This window comes from Schistocerca gregaria, chromosome 7 (genome assembly GCF_023897955.1).
Source record: "Schistocerca gregaria isolate iqSchGreg1 chromosome 7, iqSchGreg1.2, whole genome shotgun sequence".
Classification (NCBI taxonomy): Eukaryota; Metazoa; Arthropoda; class Insecta; order Orthoptera; family Acrididae; genus Schistocerca; species Schistocerca gregaria.
In genome coordinates, this window is record NC_064926.1 from 396,698,254 (window position 1) to 396,717,724 (window position 19,471).

Consider the following 19,471-nt stretch of genomic DNA (forward strand, 5'->3'; position numbering starts at 1 on the left):
AGTAGTGTGATTACTTCTGTTACAGTACAGTGCTGCAGGTATGGGTTTTGGAAGAAACTTGTTCTATTAGCAAATAAATTTTGTTACTTTTTTGTGTACTATCTGTAATGTACATTACTAATAGTTTAAATGAGACTAGGAAGGTGTGAAGACTAAGTCAATACTGAAGAACAGACAGTAAGTTTCCTTTTGATTTAATTACTCACATTGTTGTATACGTATGTGTACCAGATTAGCTACCATGGTCTGTCCAAACAGTTTTACTTTCCCCAATACCTCAACTCCAGCCTGAGACAGGAAAGGACAGCTAATTTAGTAAGTGCATACACGTTAGAAGCAATGCTTTGGGTTTGAATCCTGTTCCAGAGCACTGTTTTAAACTGCCAAGAAGTTTCAAAACAGTGCACACTCCACTCCAGAGAAAAAAAAATATACCACACACAATCCCCATACTGCAGCTAAGACGTCTCTCTCCACAACATCCTTTCATCCAGGAGTAATAGTTCAGCAAGAAAGGCAGGAGTAAAATTGTGAGACAGGGTCATGAATCATGCTTGGATAGCTCAGTCAGTAACTGTACTTCCCACAATAGACATAGTTCTCGGTTAAAGTCCAGGTCCAGCACACAGTTTTAATCTGCCAGGTAGTGTCAAGACACATTTTCTCTGTAAAAATCATGGCTACAAGCTCGTCATTTACATAATAGTTTTTTAAAATATTAATCTACTATAAAGTTTGATAAATCACCCAACCAAATAGAGATACTACCTATTAAGAAATTCATCTGTGGAGTAGAATGAATTGTTGTTGTTGTGGCCTTCAGTCCAAAGCCTAGACTGATGTAGCTTGCCATGCTGTTCTATACCGTGCTAGCCTCATCATCTTCGCATAACTACTGTAACCTACATCCTTCTTAATCTGCTAACTGTATTCATGTCTCATCTCCGTCTACACTTTTTACTGCACACACTCCCCCCCCCCCCCTCCCCCTCCCCCTTCCCAGTACTAAACTGGTGATCACTTGATGCCTCAGAACATGTCCCAGCATCCGATCCCTTCTTCTAGTCAAGTTGTGCAAAAAATTCCTCTTCTCCCCAATTCTATTCTGTGCCTCCTCACTAGTTATGTGTTCTACCCAGCTATTCATCAGTGTTCTTCTGTAGTACCACATTTCAAAAGCTTCTATTCTCTTCTTGTCGAAGCTGTTTATCATCCATGTTTCACTCCCACACCTGGCTACACTCCTTACGAATACTTTCAAAGAAAGACTTCCTAAAAGATTAATCTATATTCACTGTTAACAAAACTCTCTTCTTTCGGAAATGCTTTTCTTGCCACTGCCAGTCTACATTTTTTATCCTCTCTCTTCAATCATCATTAGTTATTTTACTGCCCAAATAGCAAAACTCATCTACTACTTTCACTGTCTCAGTTCCTGATCCAATTCCCTCAGCACCACTTGATTTAATTTGACCACATTCCATGATCCTCGCTTAGCTTTGTTGATGTTCATCTTATATTCTCCTTTCAATATACTGTCTATTCCATTATTGAACTGCTCTTATAAATCCCTTGCTGTCTCTGACAGAATTACAATGTCATCAGCAAACCTCAAAGTTCTTATTTATGCCACTTGGACTTTAACACTACTCTTTTTTCCCCCCCTCAATGTACAGGCTGAATAACGTCGGTGATAGGTGACAGCTCCCTTCTCAACCACTGCTTCCCTTTCATGCCCCTCGACTCTTATAACTGCCGTCTGGTTCCTAAACAAGTTGTAAATAGCCTTTCACTTCCTGTATTTCACCTCTGTTACCTTCAGAATTTCAAAGACAGTATTTCAGCCAACACTGTCAAAAGCTTTCTCTAAGTCTACAAACACTACAAAAGCAGGTTTACTTTTCCTTAACCTATCTTCTATGAGAAGTTGTAGGGTCAATATTGCCTCTCAAGTTCCTACATTTCTCCAAAATCGAAACTGTTCTTTCCCGAGGTCAGCTTCTACCAGTTTTTCCATTTTTCTGTAAAGAATTCATGTTAGGATTTTGCAACCATAACTTATTAAAATAATAGTTTGGTAATATTCACACCTGTCAGCACCTGTTTTCTTTGGAATTGGAATTATTATATTCTTCTTGAAGTTTAACAGTTTTCACCTTGCACACCAGATGGAAGAGTTCTGTCATGACTGGTTCTCACAAGGCTATCAATAGTTCTGATGGGATGTTGCCTACTCCCAGGGCCTTGTATCGACTTATGGCTTGCAGTGCTCTCTTCTGTTTCCATAATACTGCCTGCAAGTTCATCTCCCTTGAATAGACCCTCTATATACTCCTCCCGCCTTTCTGCTTTCCTTTCTTAGCTTAGTACTGGTTTTCCATCTGAGCTCTTGATGTTCATACAGCTGCTTCTCTTTTCTCCGAAGGCCTCTTTAATTTCCCATGGTGATATTTGATTCTAAATCCTTACATTTGTCCAATAGCCATTCCTGCTTAGCTGTTTAGCATTTCCTGTCAATCTCATTTTTTAGTGTTTGTATTCCATTTCGCCAGCTTCATTTACTGTGTTTGTATATTTTCTCCTTTCATCAATTAAATTCAATACCTCCTGTGTTATCCAGGGATTTCTACTTGGTCTTGTCTTTTTACCTACTTGATCCTCTGCTGCCTTCACTATTTCATCTCTCGAAGCTACCCATTCTTCTTCTATTGTATTTCTTTCCTCTGTTCTTGTGAATCGTTCCCTAATGCTCTTTCTGAAACACTTTACAACCTCTGATTCTTTCAGTTTATCCAAGTCTCATCTTCTTAAATTCCTCCCTTTTTGCACTTTCTTTAAGTTTTAAACCACAGTTCATAACCAATAAATTGTGGTCAAAAACCACATCTGGATGTATCTTACAATTTAAAACCTGGTCTCTAAATCTCTGTCTTACTATTATATAACCAATCTGAAACCTTTCGGTATCCTGGAAGTGTCCTCCATGTGTACTACCTACTTTCATGATTTTTAAATCATGATGTTAGCGATAATTAAACAGTGCTCTGTGCAAAATTCTACCAGGTGGCTCCCTCTTGCATTCCTTTCCCCAGTCCACATTCAACTAATTTTTTCTTATCTTCCTTTTCCTACTATCAAATTCTGGCCATCCATCACCCATCTTATCGTACATTTCTTCAATCTCTACATCATATGCGGGCCTGGTTGGCATATAAAATTGTACTAATGTGGTTCGGTGTGGGCTTTGTGTCTACCTTGGCTACAATAGCGTGTTCACAATGCTGTTCAAGTAGCTTACCCGCATTCCTATTTTCTTATTCATTACCAAACCTACTCCTGCATTTTCCCTATTTGATTTTGTATTTATAACTCTGTAGTCACTTCACCAGAAGTCCTGTTCCACCTGCTACCGAACTTCAGTAATTCCCACAATATCTATCTGCAACCTATCTACTTTCCCTTTGAAATTAAGGGATCTAATGTTCCATGCTCCAGTCCATAATAGCCAATTCTGTTCTTCCAATAACAACATCCTTCTGACCAGTCCTCGTTTGGAGATCACAGTGAGGGACTCGTTTACCTCCAGAATATTTTACCCAAGATGGTGCCCTCATCACTTAACCATATAGTAGAGTTGCATGCCCTCGGAAATGCGTAGTTTAACGTTGCTTTCAATTGTTCACAGCATCAGCACAGTAAGGTCCTTTTGGTTGCTGTTATAAGGCTAGGTCAGTCAATTATCCAGACTGTTGACCCCGTACAACTACTGGAAAGGCTGCTGCCCCTCTTCAGGAACCATACACTTATCAACTAGAAATTATTTCCATTTCTTTTAAAGCTTTCGTTATCTACCAGTACTTTTAACTCACAACCCTTGTGATCAAATTATATGTTTGGCTGCATATTTTGCTCATTTCTATCCAAAGAGCAATGTTAAGCTGTGGATAATAAGGCTATTTTCATTCCTGGTGTTACACACTATCTGATCGAACTTATTCGAACACCTATTAGTGGACATTAATATTGGGCATGTTCACATTTTGCCATTACGATAGTTTAAACTCGGCAACGGGCGACTTTCAATGAGGTGTCCAAATGTCTGTGGAGCCGATTCTTCCTCAAGAGCTGAAACGCGAGATGGTAGTCATGGAGGACACTGGTGTTTGGAGCAAATCTGACATTCTGATTCATTCCAATGTTCGAATGTGTTCAGGTCAGCACTCTGGGCAAGCTAGTCCATTTCAGGAATGTTATTGTCCCCAAACCATTGCCTGCTTTATAACAGGGGGTATTTTCATGCTGTTCTTCCCTCCACCACCAGCTTCTCTAAGCTATCAAGATGGGAGTTAATCTCATAACATATTCTCAACTCCTGTAATCATCCTGGCCTAAATCTCAGGTAACCCACTGATCCTGCACCCCCTATCCAACAGCTTCCCCCCCCTCCCCCCTCTCTGTCCTGTCACACCCTCCCAATCCACGTCCCCAGGTCGATTCCAGTGTATGACACTCCCCACCGGTTCCTACTAGTGTGCTTTTCATGACTAGCCCATATACCTGCCACCCCTCCTGCATTCCTAGGTAGCAAACCGACTGTTTCCCTACTAGCCGCTAGCCACTCATCCTCAGTCCCTCTCTACCCTCAATGCAAGCAGTCCACCTGCCGAGAAATGAAGCGTCGGCACTACTAGTCCAACCGGCACCATATTGGGGCAGAGTAGTGTGTGTGTGTGTGTGTGTGTGTGTGTGTGTGTGTGTGTGTGTGTGTGGTTTTTTTTCTTCTTTTTTTTTCTCTAGCTCTAAGGGTCTCCTTTAATATAAAAATATTTACATTCCACAAGAATTATCCTACAAAACAAATTATTATTTCTTTCCTTTTGCCAGATAGGTGACACCATGGACCAGAAACACCCTACACTGCAGCAACTGAGCTATATGCCTTGACAGGGCTTTGATTTTGTATCATCATGCCTGGAAATGAGGGGCATTCCATCTCAGACCCTTCCAACCATTCCTGAAGTAGTATTCTACCACCCACCCAATCTTCATGACATCCCGGCCCATCCCTAAGTCACTCCAATCCCCAAGCTCTTGACATAGGGGTTCTATCCCAGACCCAGGTGCAAGACCTGCCAAATACAAGATCCCAGCACATCCTATGCCGAGTTGTCACAGGGTTACCCTATTACATCAGAAGCAGAGCCCCATGTAAAAGCAGCCACGTAATATACCACCTGCATTGAAATCACTGCACAGCATTTTACATGGGCACGTCCAATCTGCTGTCCACCAGAATGAATGACCACTGCTTCATTGTGGCCAAGAACAAAGTTGGCCTGCCAGTGACACAAAAGACTACTGAGAACAAGATGCTTAAGTTCAAGGGCTGTTTGACAACTCATATCTTATGGATTGTTCCCCTTCCACACCCACTTTTCTGAACTATGCAGATCGGAGATATCCATGTAACATATCATTTGCTCCCACAATCCTCCTGGCCTCTACCTCCACTGGCCCATAGCCTCTACCCAACAGTTTCACCCTCTGTCTTATCACCCCATAACAATCCACATCAGCTTCATCGTGCATCATACCTCAGTGGCTCTGGTACCTGTGTGCCACATGCCTAGCCTGTACACTAGCCACCAACCTCCTGCATCCCTCTGAGCTGCTAACTATCTGTCCTCAACCCCTCCTCCTGCTTAAAGCCTCTTGCTTCCTCTACTGATCCCAACCTACGAAAGCCCCACCATCAGTCCACCTGCCAAACAGCAACCTTGGCGTTACGTGTCCAGCTAGCACAATGTTCACTATGTGATAAAAAGTATCTGGACACCTGACTGAAAATGACTTACAAGTTCATGGTGCCCTCCATCTGTAAAGTTGGAATTCAATATCATGTTGGCCCACCCTTAGCCTTTATGACAGCTTCAACTCTCACAGGCATACGTTCAAACAGGTGCTGGAAGGTTTCTTGGGGAATGGCAGTCCATTCTTCACTGAGTGCTGCACTGAGGAGAAGTATCGATGTCAGTCAGTGAGGTCTAGCATGAAGTCGGTGTTCCAAAACTTCCTAAACATGTTCTATAGGATTCACGTCAGGGCGCTGTGCAAGCCAGTCCATTACAGGGATGTTATTGTCATGTAACCACTCCGCCACAGGCCGTGCCTTTTGAATACGTGCTCAATCGTGTTGAAAGATGCAATTGCCATCCCCGAATTGCTCTTCAACAGTGGGAAGCAAGAAGGTGCTTAAAACATCAATGTAAGCCTGTGCTGTGATAATGCCATGCAAAACAACAAGGATGCAAGGCCCCTCCATTAAAAACAAGACCACACCATAACAGCACCACCTCTAAATTTTACTGTTGCATTACACACATTGGCAGATGATGTTCACCGGGCATTTGCCATACTCACACCCTGCCATTGGATTGCCACATTGTGTACCATGATTCGTCACTCCAGACAAAGTTTTTCCAGTGTTCAATCATCCCGTGTTTACACTCTTTACGCCAATCGAGGTGTCATTTAGCATTTACCAGTGTGATGTGTGGCTTATGAACAGCCACGCGACCAAGAAATCCAAGTTTTCTCACCTCCCGCCTAACTACTACAGTATTTGCAGTGCATCCTGATGCAGTTTGGAATTCCAGTGTGATGGTCTGCCTATTACACATTATGACCCTCTTCAACTGTAAGCTGTCTCTGTCAGTCAACAGACAAGGTTGGCCTGTACACCTTTGTGCTGCCCCTTCACATTTCCACTTCACTATCCCACTGGAAACAGAGGACATAGGGATGTTTAGGAGTGTGGAAATTTTGCGTACAGATGTATGACCCAAGTGACAACCAATCACCTGACCATGTTCAAAGTCCATGAGTTCTGCAGAGCACCACATTCTGCTCTCTCACGATGTCTAATGACTACTGAGGTCACTGATATGGAGTACCTGGCAGTAGGTGGCAGCACAATGCACCTAATATGAAAAACATATATTTTTTTGGGGTGTCCGGATACTTTTGATCACATAGTGTAGGTGCACAGTTGCGTGTAAAATTCATTCTGAACCCTAGAAATGGATGCATAGTTAACATCAAAATGATATTTACTCCTTGTATTACAGTTGCGAATTTTTCAGTTTATCCTACATTTACTTTCGTTATTAGCATGACAAATCATTAGGGAGGAAATTTCAGTTGAATTGTCACAATATAAGCCTCAAACATAATTTTTGTGAAAACTTTGATCCTTATGTAGGGTTAATAATGGAGTTATGTATCACAGTGGTAAGATATCCAACAAAATAGATACTATATTCAACAAACTCCCATTTAACACAAAGCAAATATGTGGGAATGACAAGTAGTTCAAAGTAAACTTAAAAACATGTCTCACTGGTCACCCTTTCTACAAATTATCTGAATATCCAGACTCAGGGACTGAAAAGATACGTTGGTTATAAGGTAAGTTGAGTACTGGTTGTAAAGTGTCATGAGAAGTGGTAATTTAGTATAAACAAGGCTAACCATTTACTGTTGTAAGTAAATATTTTCTTTGAACATTATAATCAAGTAATCAGTAACAGATATGCAGCAGCTGTATGGTATAACTGAAAGGACAACAACATTTTTCAGAGTAGCACATTTTAATTTATTTGATTAAATTTAGCTAACATAAACAGCATTATACAGTAAAGTGGTAGCTTATTGTACAGTACACACATTAAGTTTCTACGATTTAACAAATGTATGTGTTGACAGATTCCACATCCCTGAGGGTTCTCCTTCTCAATGGGATCTATGTAATGAATTGAATGAATGAATGGCCAATAAAATAAATGAGGAGTATGAGGGAAACAGTTCCTCATTGTACATCTATACTCTGCAAACCATCATGAGGTGCATGGCAGAGGGTACATCCAATTGTACAAGTTATTAGGGTTTCTTTCTGTTCCATTCTCATAATGTGCACAGGAAGAAAGATTGATTGAATGCCTCTGCACGTAAGTAATTATTCTATTCTTAATCTCACAATCCCTATGTGAAACTTTGTTGATAGACTTTCTCAGGACACTATATGTTTATCTTCAAGAGTCTTCCATTTCAGTTCCTAAAGTAACTGTGTGATATTCTCCCATAGATTAAATAAAACTGTGACCATTCATGCTGCCCTTCTCTGTAAACATTCAATATCCCCCTGCTAGCCCTATTTGGCACTGGTTCCACACACTTCAGCAATATTCTAGGGTAGGTTGCACGAGTAAATTGTAAGCAATCTTCTGTGTAGATTGATTGCACTTGCCCAGAATTCTACCAATAAATGAAGGTCTTCCACTTGCTTTACCCACGACTGAGCCTATGTGGTCATTACACCAGAAAGTTGTACGAGTTGGCCATTTCCAGCAGTGACTCACTGATATTACAGTCATAGGATACTATGTCTCTTCATTTTGTGAAAGGCACAATTTTAAATTCCTAAACATTTAAAGCATGTTGCCAACCTTTGCACCACTCTGAAATCTCATTACGTCCAACTGAGTATTTATGTAGCTTCTTTCCGATAGTACTTCATTATAGATAAATGCACCATCTGCAGAAAGCCTGATGTTACTATTAACATTGTCTGAAGGTTATTAATGTACAATGTGAACAGCAATGATCCCAACACATTTCCCTTGAGTACACCTAAGTTACTTCTATATCTGACAATGACTCTCCACCCAAGACAACAAGTGGTGTCCTCCCCACCAGAAAGTCCTCAGCCCAGTCACAAATTTCACTTGACACCACATATGATCAAACTTTTCGACAATAAGTGCAGATGTCATACTGAGTCAAATGCTTTTCAGAAATCAAGAAATACTGCATCTACCCGATTTCCTTGAGCCAAAGCTTTCAGTGTATTATGTGAGAAAAGTGCAAATTTGGTTTCACATGATCAATATTTTTGGAATCCATGCTGGTTGGAATAGTTTTTAGGAAATAATCTGACTCTTAGCTACAATAAAACACCATATGTTCAGTTGTGCGTATGCAATAATTTTAGAAATGACATTATGATCCTTTCTGACAGTGGTGTGGTTGGTGGGGTGGGAGACATCACATTTCTGCGATCGAAGTTAGGCGAATAACACTGACGTAAGGTTCAAATTATGATATCCTGGAGAAGCTATGTAAAACTACCACTATAATTAGAATTTTTTTCCATACCAGTGAATACAAGGTGGTTAAGCTTGCTTACCACACATATTTTCATTCCTTGAAAGCAAATGGAACCAAGTTTCGGGGCAACTTCATTCAGACAAAAATGGTATTTTCAGTACAAAACATACCAATTTTTAAACCATATTTTAGGTATTATTTGATAACCTATATGTTCTTTCCTGACACTGCAGTACACTTAGAATAAAGAGGGACATTAAATACTAGTGACTGGCTTGGATAAGTGATATGGGAAATGTGCAACAAATAGTGTAAACAACATGACAACAATAACATCACATCAGAGAGATTTCTTTTTTAATGGGGTAAGTTACAATAAGTCATACTTCAGTCTGTCATCACAACCAAGTATTCTGCCTTCACATCCATTGGCTTTGCCAACTCACAACCAAACTGCCACTTTCCAACCTAACCTAGATTCTTGGGCTAAGCTACTGCTTTCTTTAAAAAAAAAAAAAAAAAGAGTATCTTATCTTAGACACACACACACACACACACACACACACACACACACACACACACACACACAGAGAGAGAGAGAGAGAGAGAGAGAGAGAGAGAGAGAGAGATTATGTTACAGCAGCATTTAACATTACTTCGCTGGTTGAACCAGAAAGCTAATATAAATATTCCTTTTGATCCTAGATTTATTGTAATTGACAATGTACATTTTTTTCAAGGGTACAGGAGCACACTTTTAATGAAACCAAAAGACAATTTTTTTGTCAATGGGTTACTTGATTGTGTTGGAATTAAGGAACCGAACAATGAGATCATTGCAGATTAAAACTGTGTGCCCGACCGAGACTCGAACTCGGGACCTTTGCCTTTCGCGGGCAAGTGCTCTACCACCTGAGCTACCGAAGCTTACTATGCTGTATGTGCTACTATGCTGTATGGAAAATAGTAGGACAGAGATATCCATACAATACTAAGAATTAAAAGCATTTTCTGCTACCGTTACAGTATAAGCATGCTCAAAATCAGGCCAGAGTGCAGATCTGAGGTACATGAAGGAACATGTCTTCGCTTACGGCATGAATTACTGCTTAGCATCCATTTTCAATAGGTATCCAAAATAATTAATGATGATTTGCAACAAACTATACAGTTCCAAGAATAAATCTACTACTAATCTGTAGAAGATTATAAAAGGTGAAATAAACTGAGGTTGTTACTTAAAAGAATAAAATTTATGGTATAATGTTTTTGTTTTGATGGTAGCAGATTGCTATTTGATCTAGTCATCTTTACTTTGGTTCTTCTCAAGCAGATTATTCAAGATACATCCTCAGCTGGGAAATAAAAACACCTCTCACCAATAATTTTCCCATATCTTTAATTTGAAACTAATATGTTATACAGTCACATGATTATTATTACTGCTGTTCATGTTCCTCATAGTGTTGCAGATTTCCTGTGTGAGAAATAAACAAAATAAACAAGAAAACCTGCAAAGAAGGTCTAAACTTGGAAGGAATAAGTGGAACACACCTTGGGAAAAAAGAAAACAACTCAAAATCAGGAGTTGACTTTTGCTGATGACTTTACTCTTCTAGTCAGAGACTGGAAGGATGTTCAAAGATTGCTGGAGATCTTGCATGAAATCACTGGAAAATGCTCCTCGAAGTCTCTCATGAAAATTCAGAATATATGCAACAAAGACAGCAAGGGGGAAAATATTAGGCGGTGAAGAAGTTGAGAAGATTAAAAGGGCAGAAAAATTCAAATACTTAGGAAAATAGATGCAAAATAAGAGCCACAAAAATAGGCCTTGCTTACAAATTAACACAGAATAGGTACAACAACAGAGTGATAGGTCTATATTACAAGGCCAAAATCATGCACCATAAATCAGTTATAAAAACTAGGATTCTATACTTAAGTGTGTCTCAGTTTGAATAAAAAAAAAGGCACATGGAAGAACCTAAAAGAGAAAAGGAGAATCCTCAGACCAAATTGAGAAGGAGAAAAAAGTCTTCAACAACAATATGTATCAATTAAGACTGCTAATTTTGATCTGTTCCCAGTACTATATAAACACGCATCCTGCATGATGCATAGTAATGAATGGCAACTTTATGTCATCAAGATTCAATTATACTATGGTCATGGGTTTCATAAAGAAGTCCAACTTCAGATATGTGCAACCTGTCAATAAGCATGGGCTGTTAACAAGTATCATTACTGCTTGCGTTTATTAAAAGAATAGTTGACCATGAACTGGATAGATATAATCCCAGTAGAAAAGTTCACAACAGGAGAGAACCTCCATGGTACACAGTCACTGTAAAGAAACTTCTAAAAAAACAGATATCACTGCATAATACGCATAAAACAAAGCATAGGGCTATAGCCAGACAGATGCCGAATGAAACACGTTTGGCTGTCATGAGAGCCACGCCTGATGCCTTCAAGGACTACCATAGCAAAATATTGTCAAACGACATTCCAAAATCCAAAGAAATTCTGGTTGTATGTAAAGGCAGTTAGTGGCACCAAAGTTAGTGTCCAGACAGGAACTGAAATTGAGGGTAGCAAAGTAAAAGCTGAAATGCTTAACTCCATTTTCAAATGTTCGTTTACAAAGGAAACACTAGAAGAATTTCCACAATTTAATCCTCATACCACTGGAAAGATGAATGAAATAAATATTAGTGGCAGTGGTGTTGAGAAACAGCTAAAATCATTAAAATTGAACAAAGCTCCAAACCCTAATGGAAACTCTCACATTCTATACTTCATTTGTGGCCAAGTTAGCCCTTCTTCCAACTACCATCTATTGTACATCCCTGAAACAAAAAATCAAACCCAGTTCTTGGAAAAAGAGCTCAAATCACACCTGTCTACAACAATTTTAGTAGAAGTGATCCAAAAAAACTACTATCCAACACCCTTGACATCAATTTGTTATGGGGTCTTAGAACACATTCTGAGCTCAAACATAAAGAGGTATCTTGAACAGAATGACCTCCTCAGTGCCACCCACCATGGATTTCGAAAACATCGATTACGCGTGATCGAACTTGCACATTTTTCACATGACATACTGAAAGCTTTGGAGCAAGGCACCCAGGTACATGCAGTGTTTCTTGACTTCTCGAAAGCATTTGATTCCATACCACACCTACGCTTACTGTCAAAAGTACTATCAAGTGAAATTTGTGACTAGAATGATGACTTTTTGGTAGGGAGGACACAGCATGATATCTGGGATGGAGCTTTATCATCAGATGTAGAAGTAACTTCGTTGAGCCCCAGGGATGTGTGTTGGGACCCTTGCTGTTCATGTTGTGTATTAATGACCTTGCATGCAATGTTAATAGGGCTAGTAAAATCAGGCTTTTTGCAGATGATGCCGTTATCTATAATGGAGTACACTCTAAAAGATGCTGTTAAATATTCAGTCAGATCTTGATAAGATTTCAACATGGTGCAGAGACTGACAGCTTGGTATAAATGTTCAGAAATGTAAAATTTTGCCCTTCATTAGATGAAAAATTTTAGTATTCTATGACTATAATATCAATGAGTCACTGTTGGAATCAGTCAATTCATTCAGCACTTTATAGGGATACGAGATGGAATGATCACATAGGCGCAGTCATTGGTAAAGCACGTGGTAGACTTCAGTTTCTTCGAAGAATACTGGGGAAGTGCGATTAGTCTACAAAAGAGACTGTTTACAAGTCACTCTTGCGACCAGTTCTACAATACTGCTCAAGTGGTGGGACCCGTACAGGTCAACTGATCAATGGGATACAACCAGTCATCTTTGACTAATGACATCATAGTTTACTCTTAGATATTAATGCCTTTATTTTTAGTAATAGATAGTACATCACTTACCTTCCATTGAGAGGTGTCATCATTGTAAATTGAAATAAATGCATGTGTTTTTAAAAGACAGGGCTAAACATTGATACGATTTTTGTTGCTTGTATTAATGTAAATCATTTGTTCATTCCAATTCATTTGGCACCTATTTTCATTCTTAGCAAGTTTGAAGAACTAGTTTTCATTCTGGACAGTTTTGTAGGTACGGGTTTATCTGTCTTAACTGCAGTACGGGATATAAATTTAACACTTGTCGCTTTTTTCCCCTTTACTAGTACTAATATTAATACGATATTTTTCAGTTGACACTAGTATTATAGATGGCAAAATGAGTACATACAAAAAATTTGTATCCCATACTTCAGTTGATCTATTAGGTCAACTGAAGAAAAGGATACTAGAGCTAGTAAAGAAGAAAAAAGTGACATATGTAACATTGGAATGTTTTGCCTCGTTTGATCTACGAACATAGTATCCTGTTCTTCAGTTGACCTATATACATTTCGCTATTTTTTGCCTTCGCCAGAGAAGGCAAAAAGACCAACATACATAATTTTTGTATCTCGTACTCCAGGTGAACTATATAGGTCAACTGAAGAATAGGGTGTTAGCAAAGGCAAAACGCTCCACATATGTAAAATTTGAATCCCGTACTTAAGTGGACATATACAGGTCAACTTAAGAATAGGATACTATTGGTAGCGAAGATAAAAAAACCAACATACGTAACACTGACATCATCTACCGTATCCTTTTCTTCAGTTGAGCTGTATAATTTAACTTATGAGCAGGATGCTAGTGCTACCGAAGTTGGAAAAAAGTGACATGCGAAAAACTTGTATCCTATTCTTCAGCTGACCTATATAGTTTAACTGAAGTACAGGATACAATTTTTAGGTATGTTGAGGTTTTCGCCTTCGCTAGCACTAGTATCCTATTCTTCAGATGCTGCTCACCAGACAATGGAAAAGTTGAATCACAGAAAGGCACAACAGAAAAACTGTCAAAGTCAACTTTCGACCAACAAGGCCTTTGTCAAAAATAGACAACACACACAAAACACACGATCACAGTCTCTGGCAGCTTGATCCCGACTCAGCATCTCCACTATATTGTGACAGGGGATATTGAACATATATGGGGAAGGGGAGCACAAATGGTCACAGATTTGATTAATCTGTGGCAGAGTGACACAGGGATACTGAAGGAACTGAACTGGCAGACTCCTTAAGACAGACGTAAACTATCCTAAGAAAGTCCTTTGTAAAGTTTCAAGAACTGGCTTTAAATTATATACCACAAACTCCTACGTATCACTCACACAGGAATCGTGAGGATAAGATTAATGACTGAAAGCACAGATGCGTTCAAACAATCATTCTTTCCGCCGCGCTCCATACGTGAATGGTACCGGAAGAAACCATAATAACTGGTACCATGGGTCGTACCCTCTGCCATGTACCTCAGGTGGATTGCAGAGAGTAGATGTAGATTGCACAAATAAACGGCAATGTGTGTTGAATACGCACACGACAAAACCTTTATTACACCGATGTTTTTCACACTCCGCTAAAAGTAAAGTGAAATTCTTAAACTGTGCTGTAGACATCAGTTCTGTTCCCACTGCTCGTTTATTGATACTAACATTTTTTTTTAGATTCTTGAATAATAATACTAATAATATTGAAAATTTAGCAGTCTGTAATGTAGTGGACACTGAATGACATTAACGCTTAAGTTACGTCTGAAGGTTCTCCACCTACGTTTATATCCTTGTCATAACCTATACTTATGTAGCTATCAGTGTTATCTAAGTTACATACCAGCAATTCATAGTAAATATTTTTAGCAATCTTGTTTCTCCTTGCATAACGAATGTTTTCTGAATTCAGTTATAGCAAATATAGGCCACGCTTGCGTCCTTTAACTGATACATGGAACACAAGTCTAATATAATATCCTGCTGTACGTGTGCCGACGTACTTCGCCACTACTTCGCTATTAGCAGAATGTTTCAATGTTTATCACGTTACATAATACGTGACACCAAATTATTGATTAGTATACTTAAACTTAATTACATCACTATATTCATCTGTCGCTACTATCAAAACAATACGATCCTTCCCTATTATTGTCATTCTATTACATTATTGTCTCTGGAGTAGAGCCGTCGTATAGATCGCAGGAGATGTTGATTTGTTTATCAGGTGTCGGCTGATTTGTAAGTTGTGAAATAGTATAATATAATTGCAGTTAATGTAATTAAATGTCATAGGAACAAGTTCTTTTATATAATTATTTATAAAAAAGAAACCACGTAAGTCTCGAAGGAAGGAACCTTACATTACGTGGCAGTGTAGCAGTTAAACAACTGTTTGTTGCTGATTGGCTTGGTTCACACCGGTCTTGTGAGGCGTGTAGGGTGCTATAAGCAGGAAATGGTAATAGTTGTTTACGTGATTCCAATTTAGCCACCGCGACGTAAACGGGTGTTAAATTTGAGACACAGTTTGGATGCATTTGCAGAGATATATGCTCAGAATCTTGGCGTGAGGAAGATTATACGGTTAAACGTTAGGTAATGGGATTAAAACTATCACATGATTTGTGTGTGTGGACAAAAATATAGTTTTACAAAATACATATATCATTACTTAACAATTACCCACGTTTAACCAAACAATAAATTTTAGCTTTAGTTTTGTTAGAGGATATATATTTTTCTGTTTGCAGTAAATCAAAATTATTACGTAAGGAATGCTGTTGACTGGTTTCGACGGAAAATTCACATGCGTGTGTCCTCCTTCAAAAGTGAGCTTGCTTACACCTTGTTATGTTCGTGAATCACTTGTCTCACAACAAAGACATCGAACATGCTCGTTGCCGAGAGGCTGTAAAGCGCAAGTTGAAGTCCGTGTAATCGTCATAGCTCTTGTCATCTTACCGAATCGGATATACCAGAAATTTATTCCTTGTTTTCGTCGATTGCGTGCCCATAGATTAGCTAGTTGCAGTCCTGTGAATATTAGCCAATTCTTGCCACATCATTGCTGATATAGACGTAAGTGTGTTGGCAGGCAGTGGTAAGAAGTCTCAGTATAACAAACACAGTTTGAGTTAAATGTTAGAGTATTCTCTAAACAGTGTGGCTCATTTAGCCAGATCTTGATAAGAATTGTTCTACAAAGATTTCTAACTTTCATCAAGGACTCACAAATGAAACTTTTTGGCACGGTACAAAGAAAAAAAAATTGTACTCGAGTGCTACAATATGAGTTAGTTACAATGGGAATCAGTCAGCTTGTACAAAAGCTTACGTGTAACAATTTGCAGTGTTGTAAAATGGAATTACCATCTAGGCCCAATCACATGTGAAAAAGTTGGGAGACTTCAGTTCATTGGTAAGATACTGGTGAAATTTTTACACAGGAGAGTGCTTAGAAAACACTAGGACGTCCTATCCATATTATTGTTTAAGTGTTTGGGGACCCATTCCAGATGGGTGTAGTAGTTTATACTTAAAATAAATGAAGTAGTGGCGGAAGGCTCCTGAATGATTACAGATCTGTTTGAATCACTGTAGAGCGTCACTGCAATGCTGAAAAAAATTCAGTTGGTAGGTGCTAGAAAATAATTCCACCTATTTTATGAAAATGTACCTACTTACAAAGTTTTGAGGAACAATATTAAGCGAGATATCAAGAAATCAAGAAATGTATGATAACCTTCCCCCCCACCCCACCCCCTTTATGTACCACTTCCATAGCAGACAAGATTTCACTGATTGCATCTTGCTTAGACATTTTTAAGCACTAGCTCTTCCCACACTCCATATTACCACACAAAGGGGAGTACTCCATCCTTTTTAGTCTGCAGTAGTGTAGATGTACTTGGAAAAACAGTGAGTACATTGCTGATACCATCTTATTTATGCAGTTATAATGTTCTTCTTCCATCTTCTGGACAGCAAGTATATAGTGTAGTTGAAGATTTCACAACATGTAAAATTTTCATCCATGTATGGTACTCACTGATATAAACAAGTTGAAGTTCAAACATTAGCCTATTTAAAATGTTCACTATTGAAACTCTTCATTGCTACAGATTCCCCAATATTGCAATTCCTTTAAATGCACCTTATCACTAATAACACACAAGAAATATACCAGCAGCATGCAGTCTGGTAAGTGTTTACAAAAAAAGGTTTATTGAAACATTCAGAATGTTTGAACACACAGTGTTGAAATACTACGCACAAATGTATATAACATATATAGGCCTTTGTTTCTACTACATTTTAGAAATGTTGACAAGTGAGATAGTTTGTTGCAGTTCTCAAGGCTGAATTTTACTATTCCATGGAACTAAATTTGGTAGGTTGTTACTGCTTGTATTAGCCTATATATGGTAAATGAAAACCCTGATCAGTTTTTAGCTAAAGATTTCATTTGTATTCTTGATATACTATTGTATGTGTTGTACAGATAACACTAGTCTAATGACCATGGCTTACACTGGATACATTTATTAGTGTCAATATTTTTTACATGAAGTACAGTAGGGCCTAAGCTATTAAATCCATACAGAACTAAACAAATGTTGAAAATATTTATCACAAATTAATTGTTTTGTCTACTGTGTTACTTGTCATTGGACAGAACTGGCATCTAAGAAACAAAGGATTTAGTGCAAGGCTTTATTGGGTGAGGATGGGGAAGGGAATTGGTTTTTTTTTTTTTTTTTTTTTTTTTTTTTTTTTTTTTTTTTTTTTTTTTGCAAAAGTGCCATCACCATCATTCAAATTAAATGGTCTAGGAAAACACAAAAACCCTAATACAGGCTGGTTAGACAGTGATTTGCCTTCTAATTCTAAATGAGAGTGCAATGTCATAATCATTCAGTAATTTATGTTTAAAGCCACTGGTCCACTGTGCATGGTCTATTAGATTAACACATCCATCCATTTCAATATGGTAGGCTATTCTAAACTTATTGCTTTTTGTAATTATTACTCGTTTTGTGTAAAATAAGTAAAATTCAGATTTCGAAAATTTCCATTGTGGTTTGAAAGATACATAATTATAATTGTAGTTTACTTGTGGGAAAACTTTTGAGTTGTGCAGTTTTGAGGAGTTCTTTTACCATGCCATTCTTTTGTCCAGTAAAACAGCTGTAGGGACTATAGTTTTCCATTGAGTGAAATGGCTCTGTGACTAGACACTGGACTTGGGAGGAGCAGTGCTCAAATTCTTGTTCGGCCATCCAGAATTAGATTTTTCTATAATTTTTGTCTTACTCACTGGAACAAATGCCAGACTGGTTCCTATGAAAAGGACATTGCTGATAGCTTTCCCATACTAGGTTGTGCTCTGTCAGTAATGAAACTGGTGTTGTCAGAACATTAGATCCTAATGTTCCATAAATGTTGTTCTTCTTCAATGACTTGTTTCTCATCTTGTTATAGCAACTGCTCTTCTGAAGCATGCTGATTTGGCGATTCAGTTTTATCATAATATTTATTTACTATGTGAGAGATGCACGTCATCCATCTGTAGCACTTTCAAAATGGAAAAAAATATCTTACATACTACGTGCTAAATACTAATTAGATTGTAATAATTTCCATCCCTGGTTTGTCAGTGACTTAATCTAGCAGACTTAAGCTCATATGACAGAATGTAGGAGAAGGTTTTGTCAGATGTGTATCAGTATAGGCTGAAACTCTATACACTGATATTTTCATTTCTGTGGAAATCTTAACATGTATCCTTGGACTGAGATCCTTACTGCACCCTTCCCTCCATTCTTTCCTCCAATCTCCCTCTTAAGTGTACTTCTCTGTAACCATACTCTTTCTACCCACCATTGGTGTCATCCTCTTCTTCTCAACCCATTGACTTACCATTGTTGTCCCCCATAGTTGACCCTATATTTTCTAGGTAAATTTACAAAAATCAGCATAGTTTATCATACACACTTTTCTCAGAATTATGTAATTATTTTGATAGGAATTCTGTGTATGTTTACTGAGGTGGTGAATGAAGATAATACTGTTTCAAAGTTTTTGTTGATATGGTATACCTGAAAAAATATGGTCATATGCAACACCACTAGACATTTCTCACTCTCACACTGTGTATCAATTTTCTTGTTTCTTGCTGTACACACAACACTATTTCTGGTATGTGTTTTCTTGATAGGATTGGGAGGGATAAACCTAAGAAAACTGAAAACGATTGTTTATAACTCGCAAAAATTTGAAAGACATTGAGAGTGTATGTATCACTAAACATACTGCTTTCTCAGCTTTCCGGAGGTATATAACATGTCATGCCATCTATTAACAGAGAAGAAACACTACGAAGATCGTTTCATAGCAGGTGATGTAATAACAGACTTGAAACAT

The 19,471-nt window shown here is 38.3% G+C and overlaps 2 protein-coding genes across 11 annotated transcripts in view; one reads left to right on the forward strand and one right to left on the reverse strand.

The window, feature by feature from the left end:
* Positions 1–15,180, reverse strand: part of LOC126281241 (putative neutral sphingomyelinase) — a 113,519-nt gene extending 98,339 nt beyond the window's left edge. The window contains exon 1 of the mRNA XM_049980022.1: positions 14,886–15,180. Within this exon, the coding sequence (XP_049835979.1) occupies positions 14,886–14,932 (47 nt within the window). The 5' untranslated portion in view covers positions 14,933–15,180. The remainder of the gene's footprint in view (positions 1–14,885) is intronic.
* Positions 15,181–15,209: 29 nt separating this feature from the next.
* Positions 15,210–19,471, forward strand: part of LOC126281239 (calnexin-like) — a 65,887-nt gene continuing 61,625 nt past the window's right edge. For 2 of the 10 annotated variants that reach the window (XM_049980016.1, XM_049980012.1), the window contains exon 1: positions 15,210–15,286. The gene's annotated coding sequence lies outside the window, so the exon portion shown is untranslated. Of the gene's footprint in view, positions 16,682–19,471 lie in introns of all 10 variants that reach the window. The other 8 variants (XM_049980011.1, XM_049980013.1, XM_049980019.1 and 5 more) reach the window with 8 other exon arrangements.